Raw genomic sequence first — 14204 nt, 5'->3', positions numbered from 1 at the left:
TCCCAATTTAGAAATTCACCATAGGGCCAGGCCCCACCTGCACTCTACAGGTAAAGCAGCATTGCACCACTTTCAATGACCCCCAAAGCATCTTGCGAAGGTTAGTTTGTTAAGGACGCTGCTTGAGGGTTGTTGAGACCTCTATTCCCCTCACAGAGTGACAGTTCCCTGTGAAGAGGGCTTGACTGTTCCCCCTTTAGATGTCAGGCTCCTGCTTCCGTCAGCTCCAGGCAACATGTCCAGTGGCCGGGGATGATAGGAGTTGGGAGTCCAAGAAGCTACAGCAGGAGTGAAGAACCTTTACCCAGATGTTGCTGAACTAACCCCCCGCCCCCCAAAATTCCCGGCCATTGACCGTGCTTGCTAGGCTGACAGGAGCTGTCATTTAACAAGTTTGCCTTTTGCATAGCAAAAGTCTACCTTTGGGTTTCATAGAACCAGATCTTTCTTTTTCTTACTTGTCCTCTCACACTAGGCCGAACAGTATGGTACCAACAGGCTGCCATTTTGCTTAACTGTTTACCTCACAAAACCCATCTACCACCCTCAACTCTAGTTAACAGGACAGAAGCTCAAGTTATTTCTAGTAGGTGCTGGCTTCAGTTTGCCAGTCATTTATTTTTAAGGCCTTGTGAGTCAGTGCCCTTTGGTATGCAAGACTGCATTCCTAAGCCATGAGAGAACAGAAACATCATCCATCATTAGGTTGTTTGCGAAGAGCTGATACTGTTCTGACTGTTTTCTTACTCCAGTGACTTTTTCCTTCCTCTTTTGTGTAAACTTGGAAGTTCTGCCTACTTGCCAGGCTTAAAACTAGGTTCCGATTTAACAGTTCCAGGAAATAAAATCTAGCAGAAAGAAAGCAAGGGACCAAAATGGGAGAGGTGGCTTGGCTTTCATCCATTATTTTACTATGTCTGTTGCCACCATCCTAAAATAGCATTGGGGTGGGAAACAGTTTTCAAGCTGAAGGCCACATTCACCACTGGGCAGCTTTCCATGGGCAACATTTCTGTGGTAGGTAAGGGCAAAATTAGGCTGAGGAACAAATTTAGAGAGGCTAGGAGAGCCAGGTTAAGGGCCCAGGGCCTGACTCTCATAGCTACAATTCTCAAGAGGGTCAATCCCTCTTCTCAGGGATCTATTGAGAAGTGTAGTAACAACACTTGGCACCTGTAACCTACAATTCTCAGGATACTTTGGGGGAAGCCATGACTGTTTAATGATGTTGCTTCACTTAAGAATGTCGATGGGGTTTCAGAGGGAAAGTAGCAGCAGGCTTGGGGGAAATCCCAGGCTTTGCAGAAATGCTAAAAAATTAAGTGGGAGGGTGGATTGCCATCCTACACTTTCCTGTGATTCCCACCCTGCCATCACTTTTATCACATAAAGTCTGATTTTGAGATACAGCTTTTGAGGCATGTTCGTTGCTCAAGACACCCATGTCCCCCTGGAAAATAAACTCTAGTGGGTGCTTCTAGTCACAAATAAGGGATAAACACGTGTTGTGGGGAGACTTCTGAAATCAGCCTTCAATATTACATTTTCAATAACCAAGAAGATGAGGGAAGACACAGTAATAGCTGTAATGTTTTTATTATTTAAAAAAGTAATAATTTGTGGACAGATAAATTATACATACAGACATCAAGTCTCTGCTCCATCCTGGGAGTTCACATCACCATTACTAATAATTTAATACATATTTTGAAATTAAGGGGGGGGATACTACTTAAAGAAATCTCAAAGGCTTGCTTTGAAAGATAACTAGCATGTAAAATAGAAATACATTAGGAAATTCTGTTCACTTAACATCATGTGTAAACTAGAGCATGCACATAACACACTGGCGTGTCCACCAGGGCCACCAATTCCTTGTGTTATGCTACACACATTGTAGACTAAGGGCCTGGCAGCCACATCCTTCAAATCAACTGAGGTAGTAGCAGCTTTACATCAGTGCATTTATTCAGAAATATCAGAGCACAGAAGCTCTTCCTCCTCACAGCAACTTCAGGGCCCCACTCCACCCTGAGAGAATGTGGATTTCAGGCCCAGAATTAAATCCTGCTACATCACACACACATCCTTTCAGACCCATGAGCCTCCCCTTACGATCTCCAGTGTTTAAAAAAAGGATTCAATTTGGCTCTCAACCTCAGAACCCTTTATATGTATCTCTAATGGATGGTTTACTTCATGGCTGCCATATCTTGAAGAGCCATTTCATTCCTGACTTAATCTGGAGCCACAGCTTAATCTGCCTCAGCAGAACCAGAAAGTAGAGGGGAGTTGTCGTTGCCGCCTTCTTCCTGAACCCCATAGATCTCCCTCCAAGCTTTGGCCCGGTGTTCCGCCCTCAGGCAAGGCTCCAAGATGGCTCCCACTTCAGCAATCCTCCGGCGGAAGCGGCATCGGTCGCGGGCCATTTCTTCCCAGGGGCCACGGCGGGCAGCCCGAGACGCGTAGCTCCAGGCCACCAGCGGGTGAACGGTCACCACCGGAGAGAATCGGACCTGAGGAAATTGAGAGGCCATGAGGATAGTGGGACAGGTATTTTCTTGCTCTTAAGCAAATTTATGCCAATGCTACTAAACTAAATAATTGGCTAGACCTCATACAGTTAACAGGTTGGTTTTTTTCGTCCTGTAATGGCCCTGCTGAATCCTACTGTCTTTACTCAGCTAAACAAGCCAAGTATCATGTTTTAAGGCCATCACTGTGCTCCAGGGGTTGGGAAGCTGCTTCTCTCCAGATGTTTCAGGTTATCATCCTGGCTGTAACTATTCCAGCCAAGGACAGGGAAGAACAGCCTTGTGTTGTCTCTAGTTTTAGTCCGCTTCCTTTTCTGTGGGTACTGAATCAGGACCTTAATTTAAACTTGCCCTAGGCAAGAGAGATGATGCAAACCACCTCTTACTTCTATTTAGACACCATACATGAAAGCCAGTGTGATAGAATAATGGAACTGGAGAGTTAGATGGGACCCCAAGTGTTATCTAGTCCAACCCCCTGCAATGCAGGAATCTCAACCAAAGCATCCAGGACAGATGGCCATCCAACCACTGCTTAAAAACCTCCGAGGATGGAGAGTTCACCACCTCCCAAGAGAGACTGTTCCACTGCAGAACAGCTCTTATTGTGTAGTAGTAACGGGTGTTGCAGTAGGACCTGGGAGCCCAGGGTTCAAATCCCCTACCAAGCCATGACTTTCACCTTGGACCAGTCTGCTGCTCAGACTAAACTACCTCACAGGGTTGTTATGCGGATTAAATGAGAAGGGGGGGAAACCATGTACACCATCTTGAGCTCCTTGGAGAAAAAAAGCGGGATATAAACACTAACAATATATTATCTATTATTTTTATTTACTACCTCAAGTGATAGGTTTCTGGAGGCTGGCTGTGGCTGCTCAAGACTAAGGCAAAGGCGCACTCTACCCATGCTCAGAGGAACACTTTTCCACGACTCCTTGAGTTCCATTGCTAATCTCTAGCTGCGTCTTGAGCATTGCTTGGGTTTCACACAACTGTGGGCACTGCACACAGTTACGTTTCCTAGCTGGAGGAAGAGAGGCTGTATACAACTGAGTCCTACTCAGAGTAGACCCGCTAAAATGAACCCAAGTTGGTCATGTTAATTAACTTCAATGAGTCTACTCTGAGTAGGAATAGCAACCCTAGGTTTCTGCTGTGGTTGTCCACTTTGCATTGTTCTCAAATTGATCTTGTTATTTTGTGTGCTGCTGTTCTTCTTATATTTGGGGCATTTGTGGAAGGTGACTAAGCAAACTACTAAGCTCAGCTTCCAATAGATCTACCGACACTCTGTGGACAAAAGGAGGGAGGGGGAACAGTGAGAGTAAGGCAGGGGAGTCCTGTCTGCTGGGAAATGACCCAGCCTTACATCATCCACTTCCTGGCTGGTCACGTTGTATGATAGGGATGTTACACGATATTTCAGGATGGGCGAAACCAACAGCAGAACGGGGGAGGCCAAGGAGCATTAAGGAGATTCCAGGGTGGTGCTAACAGGGAACAAGGTGGGGTGTAGAAAGTAAAAACTGAGGGCTGAGTAAGGTATCTTTAGAATGGGAGAGAAGGCAGCTTAGAAAATGAGAACGGGCGTAGCCAGGATTGATGTAAGGGGGGCAGGCTTCATGTTGGGGGAGCAGAACCCAGTGGCGTAGCATGGGGGGTGCAGGGGGGGCTGGGCGCAACATCTGGGGGTTAGGGGGCGCAAATCCAAAGGTTAGGGGGTGCAAATTACGTGCCTTGCCCCGGGTGCTGACAACCCACGCTATGGCACTGGCAGAACCCAACATCATTGATTTACTTGGTTTTAATCTTTGTTGGAAGCCTCCCAGATAGGTACAAATAATATATTATTGTTATTGTTATTGTTGGGGGCAGCCCCTTTCTCCCTGCGCTACAACCATACAGTGGTACCTCTGATGACGAACTTAATTCGTTCTGCAGGTCCGTTCTCAACTCGAAAGCGTTCTTAACCTGAAGTGTGCTTTCGCTAACAGGGCCCCTGGCGCGTGATTTCTGCTCACATCCAGGGGCAAAGTTCGCAACCAGGAGACCTACTTCCGGGTTAGCGGAGCTCGTAACCCGAAGCGTTCGCAAGGAGGACGGTTTGTAACCAGAGGTATTACTGTTCAGTTCTCACCCCAAGACACACACAGCATGCTCACTTTTCTTCCTTTGAGGAAGAAAATCCCTGTGAATACATAATTTCAACAGACAGAGCTTTCCCCATCGCTCCAACTCAGGCCGATTCTTTAAAATGGTTTAGAGCTACAGCATCACCAGAAACACTTTGTTCCCTGCTATGACCATACTGTGCCCATCAAGACCACCAGAGTACCCTAAGCTGGGCATCCTTTACCCTGTGAGATGCCCGTTTTCAGGGTTTTTTTAAAAATAGCTTTTCAGTTCATCAGCTAAGATTTCAAACCGCTCTGATCTACTGAAGCTGACAGAAAGAATTGTTTATCATTGTAAAAGCCTGTCTGAGATGCCTTCAATTGTTTAAAAAAACTTGAAAAGAAGAGCGTTATTTTGATTAATTTATGTAAACAAAAGCTATACCTGTTTAATTTCTGCCTCAACTTCAGCTGTCAAAAAGGGCACAGGGTGGGGTGGGGAACAGCTTCTGTAACACCCAATTTTCTACTCATAACCACTGTTGTGTAAACATAGTAGTTATACACAGCAGTTAAGTGATAAAATTAGGAAGACTTCCTGAAACATTTGTGAATGAAATGGGCAACCTCTAATCCAGGCTGGTAATTGTGAGGGGCAGAACCAAGGGCATTAGCAATTCCTAATTATGGAATGTCTCTCTCTCTCTCTCTCTCTCTCTCTCTCTCTCTCTCTCTCTCTCACACACACACACACACACACACACACACACACACACGTTTCTAAACTGTCTCCCTCAAGACTCATCCTCTGGAGAACCTAGGGCTTCTGGTTAGTCCACACAAAGTATTTAAAGCAACTCACCTTCTTAATCACCTGGTTTGCCTCCTGGGAAACGGATGACACTTCTGTGGTCACAGGATCAGAGTTTTCCTCAGAGTCTGGCTGGCAACATTTCTGAGCGGGATGCCTGGAGGAAACTCTTGGATTCCACTTGAAACGTGGTCGCGTTGGTGGATTACATAGCTCCTCAGGCTTAGAATCCAGCCTTGTCTGATAGAAGGTGACTGTGATTTCCTTGTGCTTCTTGGCCTCAGGCTGAGGGGCAGATGTGGGGGCTTCAATGGGCTTGGAAAAGCAGAGTGGGTGAAAAGGGTCGTTCCTTGCAAAAAAAGATTCGCAGAGGCTCTCCAATACATCCTGATGCAGAGAGTCTGCTTCCGCTTCCAGATGGTTCTCCCCGTTCCCCAAGGGCCCTCCAGACTGAATGCTCTCTTCCATCTCGTCTTCGCTCCACCAGTCCTCTGAATCGTCACTGCCATCCTCCTCTTCCTCTGATGGACTGTAGAACAAGGATAGGACAATGGGGCTTTTGGAAACACAGGAGACTGAGTTGAACGCACCCTTATCTCCACCTTTCTTGTATGCTTCTATCTCTTCCCCATCCTTTGGGGAATTAGATGGACTTTCAAAGCTTTTCCCGTCACGCATCACCAAATCCCCACTAGATCCCGGGCCCTCCTCGTTTCCCTGGGAAGCGGAGGTACTTTCCAAACAAAAGCCCCCTCCAAAATCCTTTAACTCTCCGCGGTGGCTACAGGAACCTTCCACATTCTCCCTACAGTATCCGCCAATATTCAATCCTTTCATCAATGCTTGTGGATGGCAACAATATTCCAGCCATTTCTGGGGGGAACTCCCAGGGTTCTCTCTGCCTTCCAACGCCATGTCTTCTTCTGAAGAAACGTCCCAGTCATTTCCAAGGTCGTAGGCAATGGAAGTGCTGATCAAGTACGGTTCAGAAATGCCATCCTCTTCCAAACGCATGCTATCCATTTTGGATGGACCATTAGAAGCAGGCAGAAGAAGTGCCAGGTCCTCTTCAAAATGTCCGCCTTCAGCCAAGCTTTCTGTATCCCTTTGAGGGTAACACTTGTGACTGTCCAGGGAAAAGTGCCCTAGATGGGCAGCTTTCAAGTTTCGTCCCTCCACTTTGCTTTCTTCTCTTCCAAGTTCCTCCCAAGTTCCTCTTAAGAGTTGCTTCGTCTTCCCTAAGATGGGCATTGCCCCCTTGGCAATGCCCATCAACACAGCCCTCACCAGGGTGGCAGGGCTATGCTGCCAGAGGTGCAACCACCTCCTTACCCAGTCCAGAGCAATCTGGGCCATACGTCCAAGAATCACGGCCGCCATGTTGAATTTGCCAGCAGGGCTGGACCGGCTCGATTCGGCAGGGAGGATTTTAGCCATTTTGAGCCTGAAGGGGTCACAGCAAACCAACAACCTCTCTGTGTCTGAGGGGGGTGATGTCAGATGGCTGGGTGTGATGTGAGGGGGCATCTTAGACCTGAAAAGAAGCAAAGTGAAAATAAGCTACCAGCTATTAAAAATTTGAAAGTGGTGCTGGGGAAAGCCCAGAGAGTCAGATTCCAATATGCTTTGTTTTGCTGCATTATAGGAAAGGGTCAGACTTGGGCCCCATCTGCACTATACATTAAAGTAATAGGACACTGCTTTCAAACAACCATGGCTCCCCCCAGAGAATCCTGGGAACTGTCATTTGTTGAGGGTGCTGAGAATTGTTAGAACACCAAGCCATCTCACAGAGGTAAAGATTCCCAGAGTGGTTTAACAGTCAATCCCTCTTGCCAGTTCTGTGAGGGGAATTGTGTGTGTGTCTTAACAAACCTCAGCCCCCTTAAACTACACTTCCCAGAATTCTTTCAGGGAAGCCATTACTATTTAAAGCAGTATGATACTGCTTTAATATATAGGGCATATTTGTGCCTCTAGTTCAGCATTGTCTTCTTTCAACTGGCAATAGTTCGCCAGGGTTTCATCTCCACTACCTGGTCCTTCCCTCACCGCCCACATTTTCTTTTTTTCCTGGAGATGCCAAGGATTGAATCTAGGAAGTTCTTCCTGCAAAGCATTTCATTTACCACCAAGCTGTAGTCTCTCCTGTAAGCAAGACATTTAAACACACACACACAGAGATACAAAACCTGAAACCTATCAGGAATCCACCTGAAAGGCCTGTTCCCTTAATCCAGAGTGTGGAAGAACAGGTTGTTTATACTCAAGTTGTGAAGTATTACTTATTTATGCCAGGTATTTTATATGCTGCTTAATTTCTAAGCTGTGAGTAAAGGCCTTCTGTGCGTAACCAGGGCTGCTATGACTAAGCCCAGTATGGACTGAGACTTGGCACCAACAACAGATTCTGGAATGGAGGCCTTAGGCAAGAAATGCCCTGAAGGAGAATGGGTTATGGTATCAGTAGCAAATAGCACCCTTCCCCGATTGATACTGCATTTTTGGGAGCTCAGGGTGTATGTATTATTTGTTCCAAGCAATATAATGATATGTACAATGGCATCCTGTTTTTTTGGAGGTTGTTTGAGGGCGGAATATGAATGGTTTCAGTGTTTGTTTAACTGTTCTTAACAAGAAATCCTTTGGTGAGTGTTTTCTTTTGTAACAAAGTATTTTTTTTAAAAAAAGTTAAAAATAAGAGGAAACTTTAATACACACCTTAGCTTTGTACACAACACCCCCCCCCCACACACACAAAAGCCTGGGAATTGTTACCAGTCATAGAACTTACAGTTCCAAGCACCATTAACAAACTACAGTTCCCAGGATTCTGGGATGTGCTTAAAATGTATGGTGTGTACGCACTCATGAAGTGGATTAGGAAAAGCCCAACTAAGAATAAGACTGTGGAGTAAAATAGGAGGTAGGAAGTTAAGGCATGGGGCAGGAATCCTGCACTTCTAGGCCCTTATCCCCACATTCCAGCAAGATTACTTCCGCCCCCTATGTGTGCCTCAGTTTATCTCTTTCTTTTTTTCCTATGGGTTGTTTTCCTGGCTTGGATGTGTAGGTTGGTTTAATCCAGGGCGCGCCCCAAACAAGCTCAAGCAAGTGCCCCTGGAACGCTGGCAACACCCCAGTCCGGAAGCAGAAAGGGGGGGAAATAACACAACACACACACACACAGTCTGGATTCCGGGTGTGCAGCTGTCGGGGAGAGAGGAAGAACAGCAAACCTTCTGACCCACAACAGGTTAGAACGGGAAATGGTGGGTAGGGGGAGAGGAAGGGAGGGGAGGGGAATGTTCATTTGAAGATTTCCAAATGCCCTCAAGCAAAAAGATGCATGGATTCCCAGGATTGTGGGACAGCAGCTGGAGAGCACCCCGCTTTTGACAGCGATCTTAACGATCAAAGCCCTCCTCTAAAACAGGAAGGGGGCGCATTCAGAAATAGACCCCCTCCCTGTCATACAGGACAACTGTCACACTCTCCAGGGTTATAGCTGTGGATATTCCTAATGTGAAGTACTGTAAATATTAAGTTTGGGATAGGGGTGCCGAAACAGTGGCAGTAACAACCTCATTGTCATTCATCCTAGTCCGGTAGGTAGGATGGGATATTTTTGAAAATGTGGAGCGAAAAGGAAATGGTGCAGTTTCTTAACTAGGTGTGCTAGGGAAGGTAGAAACCAAATGAGGGTGAAGTTCAGTTTCTGCTTTCTGGCCTTCCCTAGGAATTCGGTATTGGGGGAAATGGAAAATTGTGGCAGCATGAGGGCAGAGAAACAGAAAACGAAATCTTGGAAGAGCTCAAAAAGAGTAGTGGATATAACTAATGCATTTTTACAAAGGAGAGGGGAGGTCTGGGGTGCAGGTTAATGGGGGGAATGACCCCCCCAAAATGCAAAAGAGGACATAGAGGCATAGATAAGATACAGAAGGCTATTGTTTTAGGACTAGCAGAGGGGTTCAACATAAAATAAGGATACTTTAAAAAAAAAAAACAGCAAAAATATAGAATATTTGTTACTGAATCTTGAGGTAACTACTGGAATGGGGTATCTGGAGATCTCCCCCACATAGATAATACTGGGGTATAGATTTGGGGCTGGGCACGAAGACACCATTCTGAGCCCCGCACATAGCTGTCAACTTTTCCCTTTTCTTGCGAGGAATCCTATTCGGAATAAGGGAATACGTTGACAGCTATGGACCCGCATTAAGCGGGATGTGAGGTCAATCTGGCTGCGACATCTGTCACCCCATTGATCGCCAGGGTTGATTTGGCTGGCTAGGCCGCTCCATGTGCATCCTCGGTGGAAGAGGACGACCATCCTAGATAAAAGGAGTGTACAGTTCTTGGGTCAAGGGTGTACGATAGCTGCGCTCCCCTTCCAGAACCTCCAAACAAGCTCGAGAACTAGTTTGCATTAAGCAAGGACGAGGACGTAGCAATTAAAAAGGGTGTAGGTCTTGGGTGGATACCTGCGGAAGAGATATACGGGGGTGGGGGTGGGGGCCGGCACAGTGCACGCACCACCAGCGGGAAGGAATCTGGGGAGGCGGGGTGGAAGGCAGGACTCCTGGGTCCTCCGCAGGCAGAAGACCTGGGTCCTAGGGCTGAGGAGCCCAGGCACCTGGGCGGTGTGGAAAGAGGCGTGGTGGGCGGTCTAACTCCCAAGTACAAAGCGAAGGAGGGATCCCGGGTGCCGTGGGCGGGGAGAAGGCGAGAAGCCGGCCGGGATTCCTGGGTTTTCTAGGAAGGGATGGGAAGATCGAGCGGTTAACAAGCGGTCTGCAAAATTCCCTGGTCTGGCGTGGGAGCGGAGTCTAGCCGTTCACAGTACCTGCGGGGGTCCAGGACTCCTGGGTTCCAAGGAAAGGGGAGAGAGAGGACCCCACGGTGGACTTTTGCCTCCTTACCTCTCGAATCGATTTAGCCAGTAACAAACTCGCTCCAGCAAGCAGCTGCGGGGTTGGCGCGGTGAGCGGGCGATCGAGCGGCGGGCTTGGCAGAAGAGCGTTCGGTCGTGGCAGAACCCATGTCTCTCAATCGGCGGCGGCGGCTGTTTTTCTTCTGTGAATAGGAATAGAATGTTTGGATGCGTCGCTGTTGACGCCGAGTCTATATAAACACTCGTTCTGGGGGATTACGTCACCACATTGTGACGTTGTGGAACGGGGCGGGGCCAGGGAGAGACGTGACCGACGGAGGGTTCTGGGGAGGGGGAGAGGGAGGGGAGAGGGAGTAGCGGCGCTGTGTCGGGTGGGTTGGGAAACAAAACTTGAAACGAAAGTACTTCCCGCTGTTGTGGACTCTCCTAGTAGAAAAGAGGCTTCGTTCAGAAAATGCTCCTCGTACTTTCCATTTTCATTTTTTTAAACTGGTGGGATTTACCATGACATACAGAAATGAACTTTTCTTTTTTTTCTGCCTGGAGCAGCCATTTGCAAGGTTTATTGTGGCATAAGCTTTGTTTCATTACAGCTACCTGGCCATTTATTCTCAGCTGGCAAATAACTGTCTGTGACTCCTTTTTAATTCCACCCTTCCTCCAAGCAGCTCTGGGTGACTTGCAAAGTCCCTTTTACACCCCCTGTTTTATCTTCCCCAACAGGCAGGTTAGGCCGAGAGAAAGTTAGGTTCTTCCTTATATAAAGCAAAGTTGCTCACTTTGTAGGCACAGAACAAGAGGCTTTTTATCAGGGAACAGGCTAACAGCAACAATAACAACAGCAGCAAGAGGAAAGTCACCAGAAGGACAAGCTAAAAGGTGGAGTCTTGGCTCCAATCCATAATTTGAAACAATAGTCATTATCAAGTATTAGTCACTTTCTATGCAATAAAGATTACCAAATTACCACTTTTTCTGTTTTTACCTGAAGCCAGTGACCATCGCCAGTACACATTTGCATGCTTCTTGCTTCTACTTTTCATGCAGATGGTCCCAGCTACATTCCTTGTAATCTCCAGGTAGAATGGAGAAATATTACCTGTCCAAAACCCTAAAGAGCCAATGCTAGTTCGGTGCAGAGACAGTATTGAACTAGATGGGCTCAGCATAAGGCAGTTTTCCAGTGTTCCGCACCACAAGATCCATAGCCTTGCCCCATTATGCAACCACATTTATTCTAGCTTGTTGGACAAAAACGAATACAAAGGATTTACATCAGGTAAATGTACCCACCCGATGAAGTTGAAAAAATAAATTGACAAGGCCAGACCAGTACAGTGTTACCTTGGGTTACAGACGCTTCAGGTTAGACTCCGCTAACCCAGAAATAGTACCTCGGGTTAAGGACTTTGCTTCAGGATGAAAACAGAAATCGTGTGGCGGCAGCAGGAGGTCCCATTAGCTAAAGTGGTACCTCAGGTTAAGAATAGTTTCAGGTTAAGAATAGACCTCCATAACAAATTAAGTTCTTAACCCGAGGTACCACTGTAAAAGGAATAATCTACTACAGGACACACAACCCAATATGTATACTTGCTATTGCATACATATTGTTTTACACAGCTCTGATATTTTGGAGAAGACAGCATATCAACACTTTTACAAATAAAAGGACAGAAACGTCACTTGTTACCCACAGCTCTTTTGTTTTTTAATTCCCCAAGATCAGTGCTAATTTTTCTAGAAAAAGAGGTGCAGGGACTTGCCATGAAAACCTCCCTTGTTCTCTTATTATGGCTATGGTGCCCACCTGAGAGGGGGCAGAACTGAGTTCCCGCTGGAAAAGAAAAGCCCTGCCCAATATATTATCAATGATCTACAGCCCATTTTGAACAACAGTATTAGCTGTAAGGCCTGTGCTTGCTTTCTCACAGCCCCCTGGCATTTAGGACCAAATCTGAACAATGACTGAAACAACATAAGAGAGAAACAGATCCAGGTGTCAGTCAGTCAGGCAGATGAGAATTACAGGACCTAATAACATCTGGGTCACTTTCAACCCAGTGGTACAGTATTGCTATCACCTGCCAGTAATGTAAGAAACCAATTGTGAGGGGTGGGGTGGGGAATTGCACCTGATTAAGATCTGTTGTAGTTTGATATTCCCTGTCCTGTTTCGGTTTCTCTTTCTGTTTTCCCCACTCGTTTTCATTTGTGGACAAAATATTTCTGGAGCATTCCATGTGCAAGAAGAAGAGGTAACCAGAACCACTAGATTATTGGAAAGGGAGGAGGTTTATAGGCTAAGAATCTGGGTGGGTTGTGTAAGATGACAGGAAGAGTGTAGTTACAGGGTAACTCGAGCCCCAGGTCTTTTCTGTCAGGTCCTAGATCTATCTCTCTCTCTCTCTCTCTCTCTCTCTCTCTCTCTCTCTCTCTCTCGTGTGTGTGTGTGTGTGTGTGTGTGTGTGTGTAACTTACTGCTAAGCACAGAGCACAGTGTGAGTAACATCCCAACAACCTACCATTGTAATTTGTCCGGAGGTCTATATACATGTAAATCAGCATATACGAATTTGTATTATGGGCTTGTGCACTTTTAAGTACTGTACCTAGGAACACTGTGCCTCATCCTGGATAACAGACTGGAAATTTTCTTGGTGCCCGCCAGATGATTTGGATTACTACTCCCATCAGCTGGAATCCAAAACTCCTAGGCTGCATACATGCTATAGGTGACTTCCCCCAAAGAATCCTTGGAATTGTAGTTTATCCTCCACAGAACTACAATTCCTGGCATCCTTAACAAACTACAGTTCCCGGCATTCTTTTGTGTGTTTTTTGGGAAGGGGGGGCATGCACTTTTAAAAGTATGGTGTGTATACAGCCCTAGGCTATTCTAGGAGTTTAAAACGGGAGGAATGGTTGAGGGAGTTGGGTATGTTTAGCTTCGTAAAGAGGAGACAGAGGAGATGCAATAGCCATTTTCATTTATCTAAAGGGCCGCTACATAGCGAATGGAGCAACCTTGTTTTCTCTTGCTTCAGAGGGTAGGGCCCGAAACAATGGCTTCAGTTTAGAAGAAAGGAGATTCTGACTAAACATCAGGCTCTACAATTCTATAAATCTATGACTAAGAGCTAGCAGGTCAGAGGTGAAACTTGATGGACTCATGCAATAAGGCTGTAATAAGGCTGCATTATTCTGGAGTTTCTCAAAACTCCAAGCAGCTTTCTAGCAAGCAGTGTTGATGTAGAAGCAAGTCTGTTTCGTACCTGCAACTTCCGCCCCCTGTACCATCTCCAGGAACTTAGTAGGTTTTAAATTACAGAAGCTGCTGTGGATAAGGGTGGCTTAAAAGGGAGGCCCGATAGCTACATGAACATTTAATGTACCGATTAACAACTGCTTGAAAGCAACGTTATAAATCAGGGAATCAAAGCACTGCAAAACTGCTTTTAAACGGGTCGAGCTCTATAGTGCTGGCATGAATCGTTCTGCCATAAAGCACTGCAGTTGCTGAAAAATGCAGTAGGAGGACAACACACGAACCCTCCTGGCTCAACGAAACCTGCGAGGGAAGGCTGTGCAATACGCACATGTGCCTTGAAGCCTCTTAACATAAGAAGAGAAGAATGGGCCTGCTGGATCAGGCCAATGCCCCACCTCGCCCAGCATCCTGTCTGTCCTCATAGCTGTCAAACATATGCATGTGGGAAGCTTGCAAACTGGACGTGAGCAGCAGCAGCTATTTTCCCCACCTGTGATTCCCAGCAAGTGGTGCTTAGAGGTATAGCACCTCTGACAGTGGAGGTAGAATGTAGCCACTGTGGTTAGTAGCC

General features: G+C 46.5%; 2 protein-coding genes across 3 annotated transcripts in view; one reads left to right on the top strand and one right to left on the bottom strand.

Moving 5' to 3' along the window:
- Window positions 1-1580: 1580 nt before the first annotated feature.
- PPP1R15A (protein phosphatase 1 regulatory subunit 15A) lies at window positions 1581-10611 on the bottom strand. The gene is made up of 3 exons (XM_081885975.1): window positions 10391-10611; window positions 5514-6996; window positions 1581-2516 (listed from the first exon to the last, which is right to left on the bottom strand). Exons 2-3 carry the CDS (start codon window positions 6987-6989, stop codon window positions 2256-2258), a joined length of 1737 nt encoding a protein of 578 aa, XP_081742101.1. The 5' UTR covers window positions 6990-6996; window positions 10391-10611; the 3' UTR covers window positions 1581-2255.
- The window catches only part of PLEKHA4 (pleckstrin homology domain containing A4), a 49852-nt gene continuing 38178 nt past the window's right edge, over window positions 2531-14204 (top strand). The window contains exon 1 of one of the 2 annotated variants that reach the window (XM_081885907.1): window positions 2531-2553. The gene's annotated coding sequence lies outside the window, so the exon portion shown is untranslated. Of the gene's footprint in view, window positions 2554-8587; window positions 8719-14204 lie in introns of those variants that run through there. The other variant, XM_081885905.1, reaches the window with a different exon arrangement.

Source organism: Podarcis melisellensis, assembly GCF_964234715.1.
Source record: "Podarcis melisellensis genome assembly, chromosome: 13".
NCBI lineage: Eukaryota > Metazoa > Chordata > Lepidosauria > Squamata > Lacertidae > Podarcis > Podarcis melisellensis.
This window is presented reverse-complemented; position numbering and strand designations above follow the sequence as displayed.

What these genes read in the sequence shown, in the direction of transcription:
- PPP1R15A (XM_081885975.1), bottom strand. Translation starts at nt 6,989, where the DNA reads ATGCCCCCTCACATCACACCCAGCCATCTGACATCACCCCCCTCAGAC. An exon ending in CAAACCAGGTGATTAAGAAG is followed by an intron (nt 2,517 to 5,513) that starts GTGAGTTGCTTT and finishes CAATTTCCTCAG; the next exon opens with GTCCGATTCTCTCCGGTGGT.